Raw genomic sequence first — 19352 nt, forward strand, 5'->3', positions numbered from 1 at the left:
CCCCAGTGGCTGGAGCTCAGCCCCAGGTCAAAAGTAGTGCGTGTGCCCTTCCCCCCCTGCTTTATTGACAGGATAACTCTATTTACTTTGTTCTGGCTGCAGCACGGTTGCTTTTTGTGAAAAGCGAGGGGCAGTAAGCAGAAGACGGAGCGGCAAGGCAGGGGGGGAGGACCCGGGGACAGAAGACATCAGATGCTGCAGGAAGGTGGCACAACCGACTGTGGGGAGCCCAGTGTCAGGAAGGTGGGCAGCGAGGAGCCCAGGAAGACCAGGGGGAGCGTTGCAGGTCAGGACTGACAGATGCCGTGCTTCGCTTTCATCTGCATGACCGCTGCTGGATCTGGACCCGCTGTCTAGCTCCGTCTTCCCTCCTTCAGGACATCTACGCCTGTCAGCCAGGGGCTGCTCCATCCCTGTGCCAAGGAGCTCTGCCTGCTGACACCCAATGGGACCAAGGAGGGTGGCTAAGACATACAACAGTCGCTCAGCAACTCCTCGTCCCCTGGGGAGGACAACATAAGCCGCCTGCGCCAGCCTCCTGGGTTGTTCTTCTCAGCACAGCAGGAGGTGCTCCTAACCTGACTTTTTCCAGGCTCCCCCCTGCAGATCTTCTCCCCCTGCAAGCCTTCAAAATCTCCATTTCAAGAAAAAAAAAAAAAAAAAGCAAGCCATTGTACGGGGTGTGCTGACCCACCACAGAAGAACGGTGTGGGACAAAGGCCAAGCCGAAGGGACATGGCATCAAATTATTGATCGCTGAGGAGACCTTGAGCTTGGGTAAATAGATATCCTCCTCTCTCTCTCTTCCCATGCATGTGTAAGCGGGCTTGCGTGGGGGGTGTGGGCCCGGCCTCACAGGCGGCAGCAGGTTTCAAAGGTAGGTCTGCAGCTCTGGGGGAAACCCCAGTGCCTACAATTAAATCTTCAAAAAAAAGAGGTTCTTCTATTGTTGTTTCCTGCCCTCCTCCCCCCGCCCCTCGGTTTGCGGTTCTTTGCTTATGCCTGCTGTTTCTGAAAGGATCCTATGGTAGTGGAGAGGTGCTCCTGCCTCTCTGGAAGGGTGCATCAGAGGAAGCAGACGTGCCGCCGTTTGTAGGAGTGCTGATGTTCACCAAGCTACGTTTGATTTTCTGGAGAGAGTCACTTGGTGCTTATGTTCTGTGAGCACATTGCTGTGCCGCAAGCCAGCCTGGAGGGTTCGGGGCTCAGTAAAAGGTGGGAGAGTAAGGAGGCTGAACAACCCCTGTCCTGTGAATGTCCCAGGGCACCTACACAGGCTAAAAGGGGTGTGAGGCCAACCACCTCCTCCCACCTCTGCAGCACGTCCCTGCTGTGCGTTCATCTCGGCGCAGACAGGCACCGCTGGGTGAGCGCACAGCTCGCAGGCACGTAGGCAGGGCGCAGGCATTCCCCAAGAGCTCCGCGCCCTCCCACGTGGATGTGCTCATATCCCATTCCTCTCCAGCCACACACACAAAGCTTTTGGGGACAGCAGTGAGGTTAGAAGGCAGTAGATGACTGGAGAGGAAAGGAGAAGGAGGGTGGGTGAGATAAGATGGCTCTCTTGGGTGATGGCACTTCTTCCTTATCTTCAGCATCTGGGGCTGACAGGAGGGGCGCAGTCAGAAGAAAGCAAAACAGGCAGCCCGAGGGAGAAGGGTGAGGGAAGCCAGAAGATGCCCCCTGGAACAGAGAAGGGTGGAAGGCTGGACGTTGTTTGCGAGCTCTCCCTGCACTTGCACAGCTACTGAGTCAGGGCCAGTGTGGGCTTCGCCCTGGGACAGGCAGTCTGGTGAGAACGGCAGGGTTTTTTTTGCTTTGAGGGACTGAGAGCAAAGTGGCAGGGCAGGCAAAGTACAGCTGCAGGCTCCCAGGCCGGGGCTGCTGCATGCAACCTCTGTGTGCTTTTGAGGGCACTGATTTTCTTTTGCATTGATCTCCAGGTCAATAAAATACCCGTTTTAAAACCATTCCCAAACTGAGAACATAACAGTATTATCTATGGAGAATTTTCTTATTGTACTGACTTGTGTTTTTTGGGCAGAAGCAAGTGAAACCTGGGGATTGTATTTGAAAACTGGAGGATGCCCTGGAGGCATAGACAGATAGGACAGTGTCCTGGAAGCCTGTCTCCTACTGAAATAGGAGCTTAACTCACATTTCCACTGAGCAAAGTCTTTGATGGTTAGCCCACAGACCTCTTAGGGCTATAGATCTGGGGAGAGGATCACAGAGCTGGCAGCGCACCTCCAGAGATGGATGTAAAAAGCTGCATGAAACCCAGCCTGACCATGGTGTGCTGTGTCACTAGATGCCCCAGATGGAGGCCGAGGAACAGGAGGAAGATGCCAACTCCCTCTCAAAAGATGGATCAGAGACTAACTCAACTACCTCACGTGACTGCCGCCGCTATGTGCCTCTTGGAATAGTCTTTGTTTTGCTGGCTGGAACTGCTGCAGCAACATGGTATTTCCTAGGTAAAAATTCAACACGTTTTTCCCTGTGTAGGAGGTGGATGGGGTATAGTAAAGGCAATGTCCAGCCCAACGAGTATTTGTGTCTTTGGGCAATCTTTACAGATCAAATCTGAGCAAATTACTGGGCATATCCTTCTCTCCTACATATCAGCAAGGTAATTCATCAGTGTCTTCTGTTGGCAGACTACAGACCATGGCACCTGGAACCATCTGTCCTGCAGTTTTACTCCGGCAGCCTCCAGGTCCTCAATCGCCAATACTTCCCAGACCTTGGGGAAGTGGAGTCCAGAGCCTTCTGGTTGGAGTCAGCCAAACTCCAGAATATGGTGAGGGCAATTCCATGACCAGAGCTGGCCCTGAGGCAGTTCAGTGAGTAGCAGAGCAAGGGGTCAGGTACCCTCATCCAAGTGACAGACGTGGTGGGTCTGTACAGCAGGAGGGATGAAGCGTAGGGCTGGCTGTAGGTTCTTTGTCACTGTAACGTTGCACGATAGTTATCAGACGACACTCTCATTGCAGCTGAAGGATCTCATTCGTGCCACAGAGCTGGGTCGATATTACAACTCGAGCACAGTGTATGCCTTCGGGTGAGTAGCACCCACAGCATTTCTGCCTGTTTGTATGTGAAAGTTTCCAGTCCACTGTACTTTCGTTTCACTGAAATTTGGTCATGACAAGCTGCTGCACGCCCAACCATGAGCTCTAGGCTAGGTTGGGCAATACACATCCAGAACAGCTCCAGCATGACAGAGCTGTGGATATTTTGACGTTCACATTCATCACAAAATCAGTCAACATAGAAAGCCAAAACTGAGATTTTTTTCACTGAGACAAAAGTTCAAGTGAAGAAAAAAAACTGACTGGGAAGAATTGAAAAAAAAAAATAAAAATCTGGGCTTGGCATTCTCAGTAGAAACTAAGCAGCTGGAAATTAATTTCTCTAATTCAAGGAAGTCATTTTTATGGCCTGATTCTAGGCACCAGAAATCAGAGGCCAGAATGTACCATGGATAAGGTATTTCAGGCAAGAAGCGTGGCCCACCTGGGAACAGGATAAGAGTGGAGTGGGACAAATATGGGACTACAGCTTTGTAGGTCATCACAGTAGTTCAAGAAATCAGGAATAACTTCCAAACTGATGTATACATTTGTTTATTTTTTTCCATGGAAAACTACACCCCTAAATTTGACCTTTCACTAAGGAAAATTCCAATTCTGCTGTAACTCCATTTTCTACCAGGGAAAGAAAAGTTTCACTTGCAATTCTTCTATTTTTTTACCGATCAAAGGTTTGCTTCAACATCTCTTCCCCCTCCCCCAGCCAATTTTCTGTGCCAGCTGGTTGAACAGAGCTTTCCTAGTCACAGCCTCCCGCAACTTGAGCCTGCCCAGCATTAATGGCTTGTGGTAAGGTACTGAGTCATAAATCAACCCCTTGTCACTGCTGGGAGGTGATACAATGAAGTCTTGAGAGTTTCATCTCAGCCTCTGGTCAGTAGTAACCAAAGGTCACTTCTACCTGAAATGAGACTACTCATTAGACCAGTCTTGATTAATTATCACACTAATTTGACCAGGTATAGTCATCAATGGATAGTCCACACAGATATACCTGACTTGTGGCTAAACAATGGGGGATTAATCTGTGGGGTTTGACACTCCTGTAGAGGAAGACAGAGGATATTTAACATGCTATTTCTCTGTTAGGGAGGGGGCTCTGACCTTCTTCTTCTGGTTTACCCTCCAAATCCCTGAGAGTAAGCAGAAGGAGATGACGGCTGAGAGGGTAAACACAATGCTCCACCAAGAGCTCTCCGCCAGCTTCAACATCTCGGGCAGCCTGTCCTACCAGGCAGAGTACAGGGTCAACCCAGACTCGCTGGTTCTGCTGGGTAAGTACCCTCTGCTCAGCTGTGGCTTGAGCCATCAGACGTGGCCCCAGGTTTACAGGGTGCCGAACAGAGGTTATGAGAAGTGGCTAGAAGTCTTTGCTGAAGGGGATAGGAGAAATCGAAGAGGACAGGGAAGAAATGAGGATCAAGACAGGCGATTACATGTGTTGCTTCCTCATAGAGAACAGAATTTTCACAAATAGCATCATTCCTTTGAATGATTAAAGATTCTTGGAGATATATCTGACTATGACCAGCTAGTTAACAACTTCCTATTTCTCCTCCTTCTCCCCTCAGCCTTGGCTTGTGTTGGGTAATATCTTACACAGATCATGACTTTGACCAGCTCGGCTCAAAATTAGCAAGCAGTTAGGTTTCTTGCTTTCCTTTGGGAGCTTATTCCAGTCTACTCAATTCAGAGAAGAACAAAGTCAACATACTTAAGTCACCACTAGTCTTACTCTGAAGCAAAGCATTGTTGCCACTTCAGTTCCTAAAATATGATTTTAAGCATTATTTATCAGTTCCCAAAGTAAAGATCACAGCCTGTTTAAAAAGAAGCCCCCACAGAACTTCTCTAAAATAGGTGTTAGATAAAGGACGTGGGGATGTGTCTATATTCAGTGCACCAAAATCCAATGGAATTTGCATTTAGTCCTTATAAAGAAACTTAGCTTCTCAGGCTGATCTGATCCCTCCTTCAGAGCCCCAAACCACAGAGGTTTTAAACTACATTGTGTTTACTCTCTCCCACTAGGACTCCCATTTCCAAGTTTCTTCTTCCTATGAAATGCCACATCTCCAAGTTTTTCCCCAGACGTTATCTTGCATTTTTCAGAGATGAATCTTATTTTAACATATCCCACCCATATTTTCTCTAACCTTTCCCTGCACATCACAATTGTTTTGATTTGGAGGTAATTTTTTGGTGTCTCCAAACAAAATCTGATTTCCTTAAAATGATTTCACAGATCATTTTGTGGATCTGGTCCAGATCTTTGTGTTAAGATCCAGTATGAACCTGCATCAGCACCCCATGAAGACCTCTCCTCCTGCATTTACCATTAGTCACTTACTCCTGCTTTTAATTTGTTTCCAGTGTACCAGACCTTATGTTCAGCCAAATTAAATCAACTTTCTTAAGAAAAATGTCATAACACAATATGCTAAATGCTTCAAAGTCAGCCCACCTTGCATTTTCCATTTATTTACTCACTTCTTAATGTGATCCATAAAAAAAATAAAAAATGATGTTACCATTCTTTTAGCTGTTCCCAGTTCCCTCTTATTCCCTTTGCATCTGTTTCACTGTTTTATTCATTTCAGGTAGATTTGCATGAGCAGAACATGCTTCTTTCTATTTTGGAGTTAACACACCAGTTGTAGTTTCTCTGGCTCCTTCTGCTTTCTCTCATCCTTCCTGCCTCCTTCTCCAGTCAGAAGCACAGTCTAGCAGCTGTGGCAAAAAAAAAAAAAAAAAAAAAAAAAAAAAAGCACCCTTATAGTGCTGGGCCAGGATGAGCTCACGCCAGTGGCTTAACCTCTGGCTTCATTTGCTCTGTAAAAGCAGAGTGAAAAAATTGCCAGCTAATAGCAAGTCATTAGCACTTCATTGGCTTCTGACAGACTCACTGGCTGACCCGCTGAGCTCTAAATATGAATTCTCTCTGCAGTCTTCTGTAACATACAGAGCTGCAGACCACTGACTAATGCAGGAAGGTTTTCCAGCCCCCCAGTGCTTTATTTTTACCAACAGGTACACTCACTTCAGGGCACTAGCCTCCCCTTTTCCCCTGAAGACTTTTAGGATTTCCTTCCTTCCTTCTTGAGGGAACTCAATTTTATTACCTTCACACAAAAGAGCAAGTAACATCAGCTCAGCGTACCTCATGTCCTTCCCTACAGCAGAGGAGCTTCTCCAGCCTTGTGCTGGCAGGATCCTCCTTTCCACAACATCTGTTTTTACCATGACAAAGCTACAGAGCTCTCCCCGCAGAATTGCACGCTCTGCTTAGGGGCCACAACAGAGCAAAGGCCTGCCCTAGGCAAGCCCCCCGGCAGCAGCTCTCACACCCAGCTGACCTCACGGCGCCTTTGGTTTCGGCAATTATTCCCAGTAGCACCTCATCTCTGGCCGCTCCCAGTTCAGCTGGGAGGCTGGAGCGAGGCCCAGCTCCTAAAAGCATTGTCCACTGGCTTTGGTGTGTGCAGATCTGTAGCCCTTGCTGGTGTCTCTCCCTGCATCTGCCTTCCCCATAGGTGGGCTCTGTAGGCTATTCAGTAGCTACCAACCAGTCGTCATCAAAGGACCTCCTTTCCCACCCTCATCAGCTCCCATGCTTTTCAGTGAAGGGTTATCTGGACTCAGAGAGCAGGACGAAGGCTCTGGGTTAGGGCTGTGCCCAGTGGTGTGGCTGCCAGGGAAGGGGAATGGTGTCCTGAGGCAATGTCCAGCCCTGGTGGGAAGGGGAAGATGCCCTTGAGGAGCATTGGGTAATGGGCAAAGGAGAAGATGCAGAGAAGCCTGTATTAGTCTGGAAGGAATGAATTAGGGCTGTTGGATTTGGGACTGAGGCCAGAGAGGTTTCCCTATGGGATGGGATGAGGAAGATATGACTGAAGCAGGTCCCTGAGATCAGACAGAGAAGTGCCTGGAGAGTGCCCCACACCAAGATTTTAGGGGGGTCACCTACGTAGGAAGGGAGTCATTGTCTGCCATGCTAGCATTCAGTTACCACCACTTTTTGTTTATCTTCCTTTATATATTTCCTTTCTAACAGAATCCAGTGTGAAAGACATAGTAGTGCTGAAATCCACTCTGGGTAGGCCATCTTTTCATTTCCTTTTGAGTTTGTTACTTTGTGGGAGGGATTTTCACCAGGGACAGGTTTCTTTGGCTTCCTGGAGCTGTAAATCCTGGGAAGGGGAGAAGAAAGCTGTAGCAAGGGAGCAACAGCACCACTGCTTAGCAAAAGTGCCCATGGCCACATCCAAAGTGTGTGAAGCTACTACATGGTGGAGTGCTCTGAGCAGCTCTGATAGCACACAACTATGCGGAGATACCAGCTCCCAGGAGCAGTGCGTCCAGCTTATTAAAGTCTTGGTGTACTGATGCCACAGTGCCAATTCTGGGCCCCAGAAAACCTATTGAGAGGGGCTGAGGGTTTCCCTCCATGGCTCTGCACTGGACGTGGTGTAAACCATTGTAAGTTTATTGTCCTAGTGATGTTTGAAAGTGTTTTTAATAATTTTGGGCTGTGCTGCAAGTGCTGCTGGCAACTTTCATTAGATACACTATTAGAAAGGCAACTTTAAGCTGATTTTTACTCAAAAATCTTGGGCTAGACAGCTGCTGGAGCCTGGAAAGTATACAAGGGGGATGTAAGGCTGGGAAGAATATGGTGGTGAGAGGAGAAAGAAATGAAAAAGAAAATGAAGCCAGTGGAAGATAACTGTGTTGTGCTGATGTTTAACTCCTGAGACGGTATGGGCTTAACCAAGGGAGAGGGGCCAGTTGTTACAGAGAGGAATTGGGGGGGGGGTTCTTTCACATGCACCATTTACTTTCACATGCGTCTCAGTGACACCAGTAAGAGGTGACTGGTGTCACTGAGACGCATGTGAAAGTAAACTGACATCACTGGGATGATTCAGCCTAACCCTGAAATAGGGCTCACACTGGTATCCCAACTGGCAATCCCATATCTTAATTTCCCTTACAGCCACCCCTAAGCCCACCTTCCCTCAGTTTATATCACCCTGAGGTTTAAATCCTTCTGTCTTTCCCCTGCATTCAGGTTGCTACAGATACAGCTATGTCCAAGAGGATGACATCCTAACGCTGGAGGGCCCCGACTACCTGGCCTCCAGTTGTCTTTGGCACCTCCACGGCCTCAAGGGCTACATGATCAAGCTACACTTGGAGTGGACTCTTCCGGACTGCAGGGACCGCCTGGCTATGTATGATGCAGCTGGGCCCCTGGAGAAACACCTCATCACCTCGTAGGTAGCTCCTGAGCAGGGTGAGCACAGTGGGGAACCCAGGCAGGATGGCACAACACCACAGCAGGGGAAGGTGTTAGACTACATCAGAGGAAATTCTCTTTGATGCAAAACCTGCCTCTCACTGATGAGCTGAAGTCACTGATGTGGGATATCACACAGCCAGCCCTGCAGTCTGATAGATTACAGCAGCACAAGCTGTCTCTCTGGTGGCTCTTTATTTGATTCAGTTGGTGTCTCACAACAGGCATGTTCTTTGGATAACACAGGCCTCCACTGCTTTTTTTTTTTTTTTCATTCTTCTCTTTCGTTTGTTTGTGGCTTGCTTCACTCCCACTCCTTTGTTCTCTCCTTCCCCTCAGGATCTACGGCTGCAGCCGGCAGGAGCCTGTTGTGGAAGTCCTTTCATCAGGCCCTGTCATGTCCATCGTGTGGAAGAAAGCCATGTACAGCTACTATGACCCCTTCATCCTCACAGCACAGGCGGTGCCCCTCAGAGGTAAGGAAGGCTGGAGGAGGGCAGCCATAAGTACAGGAAGGACGCAGGTTTTCTCCTACAACATCACTGCTAGAGGTCAATTCAGTATAAGATAAAGCAGCAAAATGCATTACCCTCCTATGGACAAGAAGACGAAGCTAAAAGTCTTGCCAGTTAGAAATGGCCCCTTGAAGGGAATTGGAACATCCCAGTGACCATTAGCGTTAGGTCTTAGAGCCCCTTTTATCCCCTGCTACAACAGGATAAGTACACAGTATCCCCAGGCTGAGATTGAGCTGAAAGGTATCAGGGCTTTGAATGTCTGTATTTACAGCCTGCGAAGTGAACATAACCCTGCGGGAAGGCCTGGAGCTGCAGGGGAAGATCAGCACCCCACACTACCCCAGTTACTACTCGCCCAACACGCAGTGCACCTGGCACATGACGGTAAGAGCCAGCTCCCACCGGAGCATCCATCTCCTCCCTGAAGCCAACGTGGCACTCCCTGCATTAACGTGTGGCACAGCGCTCGGCCAGCACTCTCAGTCAGATCATCATGAGAAGCAAAGAGAGGGTGGAAGCCTGCCTAGCCTCCATTTAACATGTCTTTCTGAAGCCAAAGCAGTCTATTACTGCATGCCAGAGCAGAGATGCCATAACTGAGGAGGAATCTGAAGTCTTGTCTCTAGTAATCTGGTTCTTCAAGGCAGAACCAGATTACTAGAAACTACCGTGCTTTGAGACCAGCGGCAGAGCCACCCTGGGTTATAGCACAGCCCCAGTTTAGATGGTCCTTCCTTCTGGCCTGCAATGTGTGAATTAAACACCTTTCCCCTTCACATCTACCCTGCTCATTTCTGTTGCGTGGGGTGGGCTGCAGCACTCATAGGAGCCATCTCCACTCTGCTCTGGACCCCCTCGCCTGCAGGTCCCCTCCCTTGGCTATGGGGTCACCCTGTGGTTCGACGCCTACGCGCTCAGCAGACAGAAGCAGGACCTGCCCTGTACCCAAGGCCAGTGGATAATTCAGAACAGAAGGTGGGTATTGCTGGGGTCCTGGTTTCTGTCTCTCACTTCTTCCTCCTGACCTGGGATGAAACCTCTGCATGTGCCTTGCTCAGTTTAGCCACTAGGTCTGAGGGGGGAGATCCCACCAGCCTACTTAGTGGTCACTGTCAGGGCTGGTGCCTTTTGCTTGTCTACTTCTTTTTCAGCCTCTCTCATTCACAGGCTCCCTAGGGAGCACATTTCTTACAGATTTGCTCCAAGATACCAGCCTGCCTTCTCTGTCTTGCTGTTTGCATCAGGCTTCCTAATTTTCTCCTGTGTGTGTAACCTTGGTGTCCTCCCACGTCTCTTGTGTTTGCAAATCTGCCTGTCACCACCTCCGCAATAATATCTGCGTGTGCCGTTGCCTCGCATCCACCTCCGTACAGATCCTCCGCCAAGCTCCAGATCCTCCTGCTTTGACTAGAGCCACTTCCCCCTGCGGGACTTCCCAAAATCAGCCTCCATACATTGCTGGGGCTGCTGCCCACCACTGTCTAGGTGCAAAGGAGACACAGCTGCCACACTTTTATCTCTTCAAAGCAGGCTCTGAGTTAGATGGACCCTTTTTTTCCTCAGAGTTACTGCAAAATTGCCCCCTTCTCTCCAAAACCTCCCCCAGCACATCTCATTAACTTCCTCTCCGCTGCTCCTGCAGTGGTAATTTATTTTCTTCTGAAGGGTCTGAACCTGAAGCTACTGAACATTACATTCCCCTGGCTTACTATTTTCACCTTTTCTCTCCTTACCTTCCTCTCTTGAGCTGTCAGAGCCACAGTTCCTACAACATGATTTCTTAGGAAAGATAAGTATAAGATCTGCTTCGTGTGGCCTGAATTCAACACTTGCCCCAAAATGGGAAATGACCAAAGGTAGTAGGGTCGCTCTGGAGTCATGAGGGCAGAAATGGGTGACAATATGTATAGACTGTTTCCATCCCATTCATAAAGACTAATTATGCCCTGTTGTCCCCAGTTATTTGGTTTCCCCTCTCTCTGTATCAATTCCCATCACAGCATTCATGTTGACTGGACATGGGTTAAAATCACAGCTTTTTCCCATTGCTCCTGTGTAATCTTATGCCACTCTGAAGGTATTCTGCTGTACTGGCTACCCCCTCAACAGCCCTCCATACCCAGTCTTTGTGGTCTCTTTCCCACCTTCCCCGGCCCCACAGTACCCCCCTGCCCCACTTTGCTGTCTTCTTCTCCCTCGCCACCTGGGACATCCCACCTCTGTTTGCTCCTCAGGTTGTGTGGCCTGCGGACCCTGCAAGCCTATGCCGAGAGGATCCCAGTCACGTCCTCTGCCGATATCACCATCACCTTCACCTCGCAGATCTCCTTAACGGGCCCTGGCGTGCAGGCAGCTTACAGCCTGTACAACCTATCTGACCGTACGTCCAGGCCTCCTCCCTGCTCCTTAGTGGGGTGCGGGTGGGGTCCCAGATGCCTACCTGCAGCCTCTGTGTGCTAGGATTGTGTTAGGAGAAACACAAGGCACATCCCATGATCCCGAGGTGCCAACTGCCCTTCAGGCACATGCTTACAGACACAATGCCGCACAAACCACTCATCTCCCCCCCCCAAAAAAGAGGTATTTACATCCAAAGCTTCTTCTGCGCCAAGGCCCAGCTTCAGAAAATTGCCTACAGGCTCACCCCTCAGCACCGACTGGCCTTGGGATTTCAATGGGAGACTATTTCTGACTTGAAGTGACTTTTGTTTCAATCACAAAAGCTCTTAGAGAGAGCTGTTTCCTGCTCACCTTGGAACCTGTGCGAGTGAGAGACAAATAAAACCACACACAAATATGCGTATGCATGTATGTAAATGCAAACCCACGGCCCTTCTTCCCAAGGTTTCTCCAGCTCCCTCCTAAGGGTGCTGTAACCCACACTTGTCCCTGAATACGTGCACCTGGCAATACGTCTAACAACAGCCCCTTCATGGCCCTGACCACGTTTTAATCCCAGCCCCTAAGAACCTACTTCTGTTTTGCCGCAGTGCACAGGAGTCACAAAACAGAGCAAGAGCAGAGGTAGAGCATGCCAGGCAGGTGGGTGATCTGGCAGACTTTGGGGACTTTACTGAGTGCCTCCTGCGAGCTGCTGCGGCTCGTGTGCGGTCAGGAAGGTGTGCAGCTCCATGCTCCACTTTCAAGCTGCGGTGCTGTGCTGCAAGGAGGTTTCCAGTCACCGGGGACTAACTACTATCTCGTGGTTTCACAGCCTGTCCCGGGGAGTTCCTGTGTTCGGTGAACGGCTTGTGCGTCCCGGCCTGTGACGGGATCAAAGATTGCCCCAATGGGCTGGATGAGAGAAATTGCGGTGAGTGATCTGTTCTCCCCGCCGGTCCCTGGTCCCAGCAGGACACAGCTCCTTGCTCTTTCAAAGGTAGGGAGAGATGGGGAGGATCCACGTGGCCCTTGCCTCCCCTTCTGGGAGATTAAATCTCTGAACCACAAAGGCCTCTTCTCACTGCCAAGCGGCTTCAGCCTGCTCTGGAAGAGGAGCAGCACTTATTCCTCCTGTGCACCGTGCAGCCTTCCATCGAGAACCCCCTGATACCCCTGCACCAGGTGCTCCAGACAGCCTGAAAGACTCCCCCTGCCCATGCTGTTCACCACCTTGCCCTGCTTTCCCACCACCCTCCCCTGCCGACCAACCTCAGCCCTGGCCTACAGCCCCCTCTGCTGTCAGAGCACCCGGTGTCCCCCTCACCACCCTCCCACCCTGCTCCTGCCTCCTCACACCGCCAGCTGCCCTGCTCTAGTGCCTCTCCCCCAGGCCGTGTGTGACACACGAGCTGTACAAATCCTCAGCCATCTGTTGCCACCCGCCAGGGGAGCAAAGTCTTCAACGAGCCATCAAGGCCTCATGCCGGCGCCAGTTAGTGCGGACTCAGACATTGCCTCCCAGCGCTCCTGCAAAACCCCATTCTCATAGGAAGACCTATCCAGGCTCGGACAAGACATCTGATTCACTGGCTCCTCTTGTTCAACGTCCATCCCCCAGGACCTCCAGCCCCGTTTCTGTAAAACTGCATCGCAGCTGGGCAGCCCCCAGCCTGTTCTTGTGCATGGGGCTGTTCCTTCCCAGGTGCAGGACTCAGCACTTCCCTTTACTGAACTTCAGAAAGTTTCAGTCAGCCCATTTCTCCAGATTGCCCTGTTCACATTGCTTCAGACTTCCATGTGGCTTTAACCATCTGGAAGCCTCGCACTAATTAGTAAGGCAATTATAGTCATTGCAGTAAGAAAATGCCTGGTCCGTCATGTTTGGTGTTATGCACAGTTATACACAAATACAGAGCAAGAGTTCCCGCAATGAAAATGTGTAATCAGAAGTCAAACTGTGATGGGCAGGCACCTTAGGCCTGTCTCTGTCTTGGGCAGCTACCAGCGATCATGGACGTCAAGGAGTCCATCAGGGCTCAGGACTCAGCTATCAGAGCAAGAGAAGCTGCTCTGTAGGGCAAGGTGACCCCTGAGCTGAGGGTGAGAGCAAGGCAGGAGGAACTCTAGCCAGGATGCAATCCCATAGGATGTGAGCAGGGTAAGCAGAGCAGGTTTGGTGAAGGTAACCGGGGTCAGCACGGAGTCCAGGGAGCACAAGGCAAGTCGATAGTGTTGAGGCAGATCTGAGGTGAAGATGGCAAATCAAGGCAAGGCAAGACAGTCACCGCGTCCTGCGCATCTAATTGCTGGCTGCTTCCCCCCCTCGCAGTGTGCCCTGCAAAGTTCCAGTGCCGAGAGGACAGCACCTGCATCGAGTTCAGCAGGGTCTGCAATCAGCAGCGGGACTGTGCCAACGGGAGCGATGAGGAGCAGTGCAGTGAAGGTAGGAAGGGGACGGGGGGGCTGACAAATGCCTTGCTCTGCTCTCAAACCACGGCTGCTGGTAGCGTGCCTCCCTCCGGTGAGATAAGGGCACCAGCTGGGAGCTGGCCTTCCGGGCCTGCCCACAGCATTTGCTCTTTTTGTGCCTTATTCAGGAAATTCTGACATGTTTTATGTAGTTCCCCCAAGCTCTGCGTTGCTTTCTTCCCTCGCTCAAAGGACGTCAGGCTGTACCTACAACCTGCCACCTTTCCTCAGCCCCAGCTTCCCTTCACTTCGCAGGGGTCCCCTGTGGTCCTTTCACCCACCGCTGTGACGACGGGACCTGCGTGAAGAAACCGAACCCTCGGTGTGACACCACGGTGGACTGCAGGGACCTGTCTGATGAGAAGCGCTGCGGTGAGGAAATGCTCACTCACACCTCAGCCAGGCGGGTTCAGGATGCCACGTAGCTCCAGGTTGTTCCCTCTCACCCCTGCCACCCCAGTATAAGCATCCCCCCTCCCTCGGTCCACCTTCTCCTCTCCCCCCAGTGCCATTGCTCTGTCCTGCTCTCCTGGCTGAGCTGTGAGGAGGAGCTGCCTGCTCTCTGACCAGCTGCTCCCCGTCTCCTTCGGGCAGAGGCATCAGGCCAGACAGACACGTCTCACAATCCAGGTCCTACCCACAGGCTGCCCTTTGGACCGCTGTGCTGGCTTACGTGAAGCAATGCCATCCTACAAAGCTCCAGCCAGGGAAACCACCCGTGGTACTGGCAGGGAGACAATTTGTGTTTTGATTGCCCTGCTTGATATTTCTGGAGTTTCCACGGTCAGTAAAAGGGCGGGGAGGTTTCTCCTGACCGGATGGTAGCTGGCACAGGCAGGGCACTGCCCTGAAGGCATCCCCAGGAGGAAGGGCATGGCTGTGCAGGCATCAGTGGGGGAATATGTGCTTGGAGAGGTGCTCCCTAGACCTGTCCTGGGGAGCACAAACAGCAGCTGCTGGCTGGGGATGGTAAGGGTCCGAGGTAGCAGAGGTCAAACTCTTCAGCCAGTGAAGCAGGAAAGGAAGGGCAGGCACAACGTATCATGTTCCTTTCCTCCACTGAAGCACCTGCTGTGTGTCCTCCTCCTCCTCAGACTGTGGGCTGCAAGCCCCTCTCAGCAGGATCGTGGGTGGTGCTAACTCCGTGGAAGGGGAATGGCCCTGGCAAGCCAGCCTGCAGGTTCGGGGACGCCACATCTGCGGGGGAACGCTCATTGCGGACCGCTGGGTGGTCTCAGCCGCACACTGCTTCCAGGATGAGAGGTAAGTGGAGAACAGAGGGGGATGGACAGGAGTAAGGATGCTGGGATTTGCTCGTGGCCTTGGGAGAGCAGAAATAGTGGAAGACACCCCACAGATCCACCTTTGCTTTGTCTCTCTCTTGTCCCCATGCTGTCACCACCACGGAGACATCAGCATGTGCTAGGATGGGACCAGGATACCATTATCTGCTGAAGATGCTGTTTGGGTCCCACACTGCCCATCCCTGGGACCTGCCCCGTCACTAGATGGACTCTCTCCTACTTCCTTCCACCCAGTGTATCTACCAAAAAAGCAGCAGTAAAAATACAGATTTGGGGAAGGGGGGTGGTGGTGTTCAGCTACTTTTTTCAAACTGGGAAGAAGTGAATGGGAGGAATATCTGCAGCTGTGCTGGGCAACAGAGCTGGGTGGGGAAAGGACTGTGATCCCTCAGATCCACTCTCCACCTCTTCCAAACTCCCCTTTCCCTCTTTGAGTGAGCTGGTGGGCATCTCCCACCTCCCCAGCTACTGCTGCTGGATTTCCTGGCTGCCCTTCCCTCCTGGTGCCATGTGAGCACTGGGAGTTGGAGCTGCTGGTCATCCTCAGGGTGGTGCAATTGTCCCTGGTAGGACTGGGGTTGCTTTGCAGTAGGCTGGAGGTGAAACCTGAAGGGTAGTTTGGATGAAGAGAGATGGCCAAACCAAACCAGGGAGCTTTTTGCACCCAGAGAGGCCGTCTGGGGGAAAACAGCATTTGTAATGCAAAAGGTGGTCAGGACTCTGAGCCTAAAACCATCCCTCTTATTGCTTCCTCCTCCTCTGGTCCAGGCTGGGGCCCTTTGCCCCTTCCCTTCTGCAGACGGGGTCTACCTTGGCTGTTCTGTTCTCCTGTGTCACCTCACTAGGCTGTCTCCAGCTTTAAACCCTGTTTCTGTTAAAGGCTGTCATGCCCTCTTAGAAGTTTCTCAGATCTTGGTACCCTTCTCCAAGTCTCCTTCTTGCAGCTCTGCTTCCCCAGCTCAGTCCTTGCTCTCTGCTCTGTCGTAGTCATTTGCACATGTCCAGCCCCACTTGTATGTCTAACCTACATACACCTTTTAGCTTTGCTAAGGAAAATCAGGATACAAGATCAAGTTGCCTGCGTGTATGAGTGCCTGCCCGAAGCTGATCCCACTGTAAAAGCATGTCAAGGCATCAAAGAGATATCCCAACCAACTTCTTGAAATTAGTAACCAAATAAAAGAAACCCCTCTAAGGGAGATGATTGTCCATCATGACACTCCTTAAAAGAGCATGACAAAAGCAGCAAGGGTCTTCCCATCCTCCTCTGTTTGTGTGATGAGTTATCTTCTCTGTTGCATCCTACAGACTGGCTTCTCCCTCCATCTGGACTGTTTACTTGGGCAAATATTTCCAAAACACCAGCAGCCACACAGAGGTGTCCTTCAAGGTGATCCGTCTCTTCCTCCACCCCTATTACGAGGAGGACAGCCACGATTATGATGTGGCCCTGCTCCAGCTGGACCATCCTGTGATCACCTCGCCCTTCATCCAGCCCATCTGCTTGCCTGCCCCTTCCCACCTCTTTGAGCCTGGCCTTCACTGCTGGATCACTGGCTGGGGAGCCCTTAAGGAAGGCGGTAGGTGCAGCGTCCTTGCTGGTGGCCCACTGTAGCAGGGCCAAGGTGGAAACACAGGTTCTGGTGTGGGGTAGGTAGAATAGGCTTCTGTTGACTGCAGAGGACCATGCCTCCTTCACCTCCTTTGCTTTCGGGTCACAGTGTCCAAACCCTGGACGCTCCAGGGTTTGCACAGTTTGCCAGAAGAGCTTAACCTCCATGTCAATGAGATGCAAACCCAAATGCTGACTGACATTCCTGAAGCTGAAGAATCCTCCTCTTCCCAAAAGCTGAAGTGCCTACCACACGTCCTGGCAGGGAAAGGGACCGCAGGGTAATGTTGCTCCTGTCATGCAGGTGAAGCACTTTGCTGAAAGTCAGACTGTGATGCCAGTGGACAGGAGAATAGAGATTCAGAGGGCAGCTTTCAGCGTGCAGTGAGATGGGCATGGGCTGGGGGACCATGGTAAACAGTGGGAAGTTCCACCATTGCTCACCGGCGCCGCTCTTGGTGCTCTATCCCCCAGGGCACATCAGCAACGTCCTGCAGAAGGTGGACGTGCAGATCATCCAGCAGGACATCTGCAGCGAGGCCTACCACTACATGATTTCTCCCAGGATGCTCTGTGCTGGGTACCACAAGGGCAAGAAAGACGCCTGCCAGGTGACAGAAGGGTTGTGGGAGCAGGGTGGGCTACCAAGGGCGAGCTGTGTCCCAGGCCTCCCAAATGCACTCCACAGCCTGAAATAAGGGTGAAAAGACCATAAAATGCCTGACTCCTCAATCCTTCCCCTGATCTAAATGGCAAAGACAGCTCCCAGGGCAAATTCTTCATGGCATCTTTGCCTTAGATGGGATCCAAATACACATAAACTTCTCATTCCAGCCCGTTCTCCACTCCTTACCTCCCACTTCCAAGTCACATGCCTACATCAGTCTCTTCCCCCCTCGTTCTCATTAGCATCTGTCAAACACAGTAACCACTCTGTTCCTTCATTACAGTCAATCAATCTCAAGCAATTCCTCTATCTCCCATCCCTCAGGATATCCACTTAAATTCCAACAGCTTCCTTGCTCTCCGTATATTTGCAAATGCCTCCTGGAGCAGAAGGAAACTGTAGAGCTGCCAGCTTCCTGGGAGATGATAAAGGAGAGGAATTTGCATGATGAAGGAATGAAGCAATGGGTCAGATGTTTGCACAGGAGACAGTTTTTGACATCTGTCTAAGGTTTAAGTGCAGATGTCCCAGACATGAGTTGAGGGGATACGGGAATCTGCATACTCCAAAAGCCAGTGAAAACACCCAGTGGGAGAAGCTGGTGGATCACCATCACCCCGTTTTTCTTTCCCTTTCCCTAGGGCGATTCTGGAGGTCCGCTGGCCTGCGAGGAGCCCAGTGGCAGGTGGTTCCTGGCTGGTTTGGTCAGCTGGGGAATGGGGTGCGCACGTCCAAATTACTACGGAGTGTACACCAGGATCACTCAAGTGCTGGGCTGGCTGAACCAAACCATGAGCTGAGAAAAGTTTGTCTCTGCCCTCTCCCCATCAGACCTACGCTCACAACGGCACTCGTTCCTGACCTTGCTCACTTGCCTCGCAGAGAAAGAGTTTCTGTGTGGGATGTTGTCAGACCCAGGATGCTCTTCTGAGCAGGGTAAAAAAAATAAAAAATCTTACAGTGGGAACTGTAGAGGAAAGCAGGCAGACCCTCTTCCCCCTCAGTGCTTCCCCGGGAACATCCCAAGGTGTTTTTGGGCCATCTATCCAAACGTGTTGGGGGTAGGGTCCCAAGCTGATGGTTTCTAAGTACAGGAATGAGGGGAGCTGAACTTTCCATGAACCATGTGATTCAGCCAGTCTTATGCTGGAACGTTTGCTGAACGAAAATGTGACCGATGTAGTTAGAGATTCCAGTAACTGTGAAATCAATCTGCCTCCCTCTTCCTTCCTACTGCTCGATCTTCTTCCCCCTTCCCCTCCCATCACTCCTCCTCTTCCATCTCCCTAATTGCTTCTTTTCTTAGCCAGCATGTGCTGTTCAGCTCAGCCAGGCAACTCTTCACGTCTCACTGCCTCCCAGGCACGAGCCCAGCATCACGCCCCGAGGCGTGTCGCTGCCGCCCTGCTGGAGCAGCACCCAGGCTCTGCTGCTGCTCCTGGACCCCTCAGACGACCCTGGCCCCTCAGTAAAAACATTAAAGCAGCCTCCTGGCCCCTTCCCTCAGCCCTTCTGAATGCCTTTAACACGAGGGATTGTTCAGCTGCTTCCATCTCCTGAAGTAATGCAAGAGATGAAGGAGAAAGCGTAAGGGCACAGTGCTTTAGACAGTGACTGCTAGAGGGTTTGTTTTTTACCAAAGATATGCATATATATACGTGTGTGTGCATAAGTATGTATACATATGTGCATATATATAAAGGGTCACTTGGAATTAGAAATACAATTATTTTGGATTTTTTTTTTTTTTTGGCTCTAGTTTGCCTTATTCTGTTACAAATTCTTTTGGGGTTTGGATCTTTTTGACCAAACACCAATCCTGGCACTGGCTATCGGTGAAAGTTCCCATAGCTGAGTCTCAGCTGTGTCCCAGGTACAGGAGGGCCAACCTGCCAGCTAGACAGGTGGTCCTCGCTTATTGTTGAGATTTAGGGGTGCGGATACCAATAAGCAAACCTGCTCTGTAGCCCCATCTGCATGCAGTGGGGATGCAACACAGATGTGGC

General features: G+C 51.0%; 1 protein-coding gene across 3 annotated transcripts; it reads left to right on the plus strand.

Moving 5' to 3' along the window:
* Window positions 1–101: 101 nt before the first annotated feature.
* Window positions 102–19064, plus strand: TMPRSS6 (transmembrane serine protease 6). Of its 3 annotated transcripts, none has more exons than XM_083821480.1 (18): window positions 102–777; window positions 2312–2477; window positions 2661–2803; window positions 2997–3064; window positions 4185–4369; window positions 7150–7191; window positions 8167–8371; window positions 8734–8870; window positions 9184–9296; window positions 9778–9887; window positions 11147–11292; window positions 12127–12225; window positions 13624–13737; window positions 14019–14135; window positions 14858–15026; window positions 16376–16647; window positions 17154–17290; window positions 17988–19064. In XM_083821480.1, exons 2-18 carry the CDS (start codon window positions 2312–2314, stop codon window positions 18144–18146), a joined length of 2382 nt encoding a protein of 793 aa, XP_083677606.1. In that variant the 5' UTR covers window positions 102–777; the 3' UTR covers window positions 18147–19064. The 3 variants fall into 3 exon arrangements, with proteins under 3 accessions (XP_083677606.1, XP_083677607.1, XP_083677605.1); XM_083821479.1 differs by lacking the exon at window positions 102–777 and adding an exon at window positions 817–877; XM_083821481.1 differs by lacking the exon at window positions 7150–7191.
* Window positions 19065–19352: the final 288 nt, after the last annotated feature.

The sequence above is a fragment of the Anser anser genome, assembly GCF_964211835.1.
Source record: "Anser anser genome assembly, chromosome: 1".
NCBI classification, from domain to species: Eukaryota; Metazoa; Chordata; class Aves; order Anseriformes; family Anatidae; genus Anser; species Anser anser.

Coding starts and splice junctions, on each gene's coding strand:
- TMPRSS6 (XM_083821480.1), top strand. CDS start 2,312: ATGCCCCAGATGGAGGCCGAGGAACAGGAGGAAGATGCCAACTCCCTC. Junction 4,370..7,149: donor AGACTCGCTGGTTCTGCTGG/GTAAGTACCCTC, acceptor CCTTTCTAACAG/AATCCAGTGTGAAAGACATA. Junction 12,226..13,623: donor GCTGGATGAGAGAAATTGCG/GTGAGTGATCTG, acceptor CCCCCCTCGCAG/TGTGCCCTGCAAAGTTCCAG.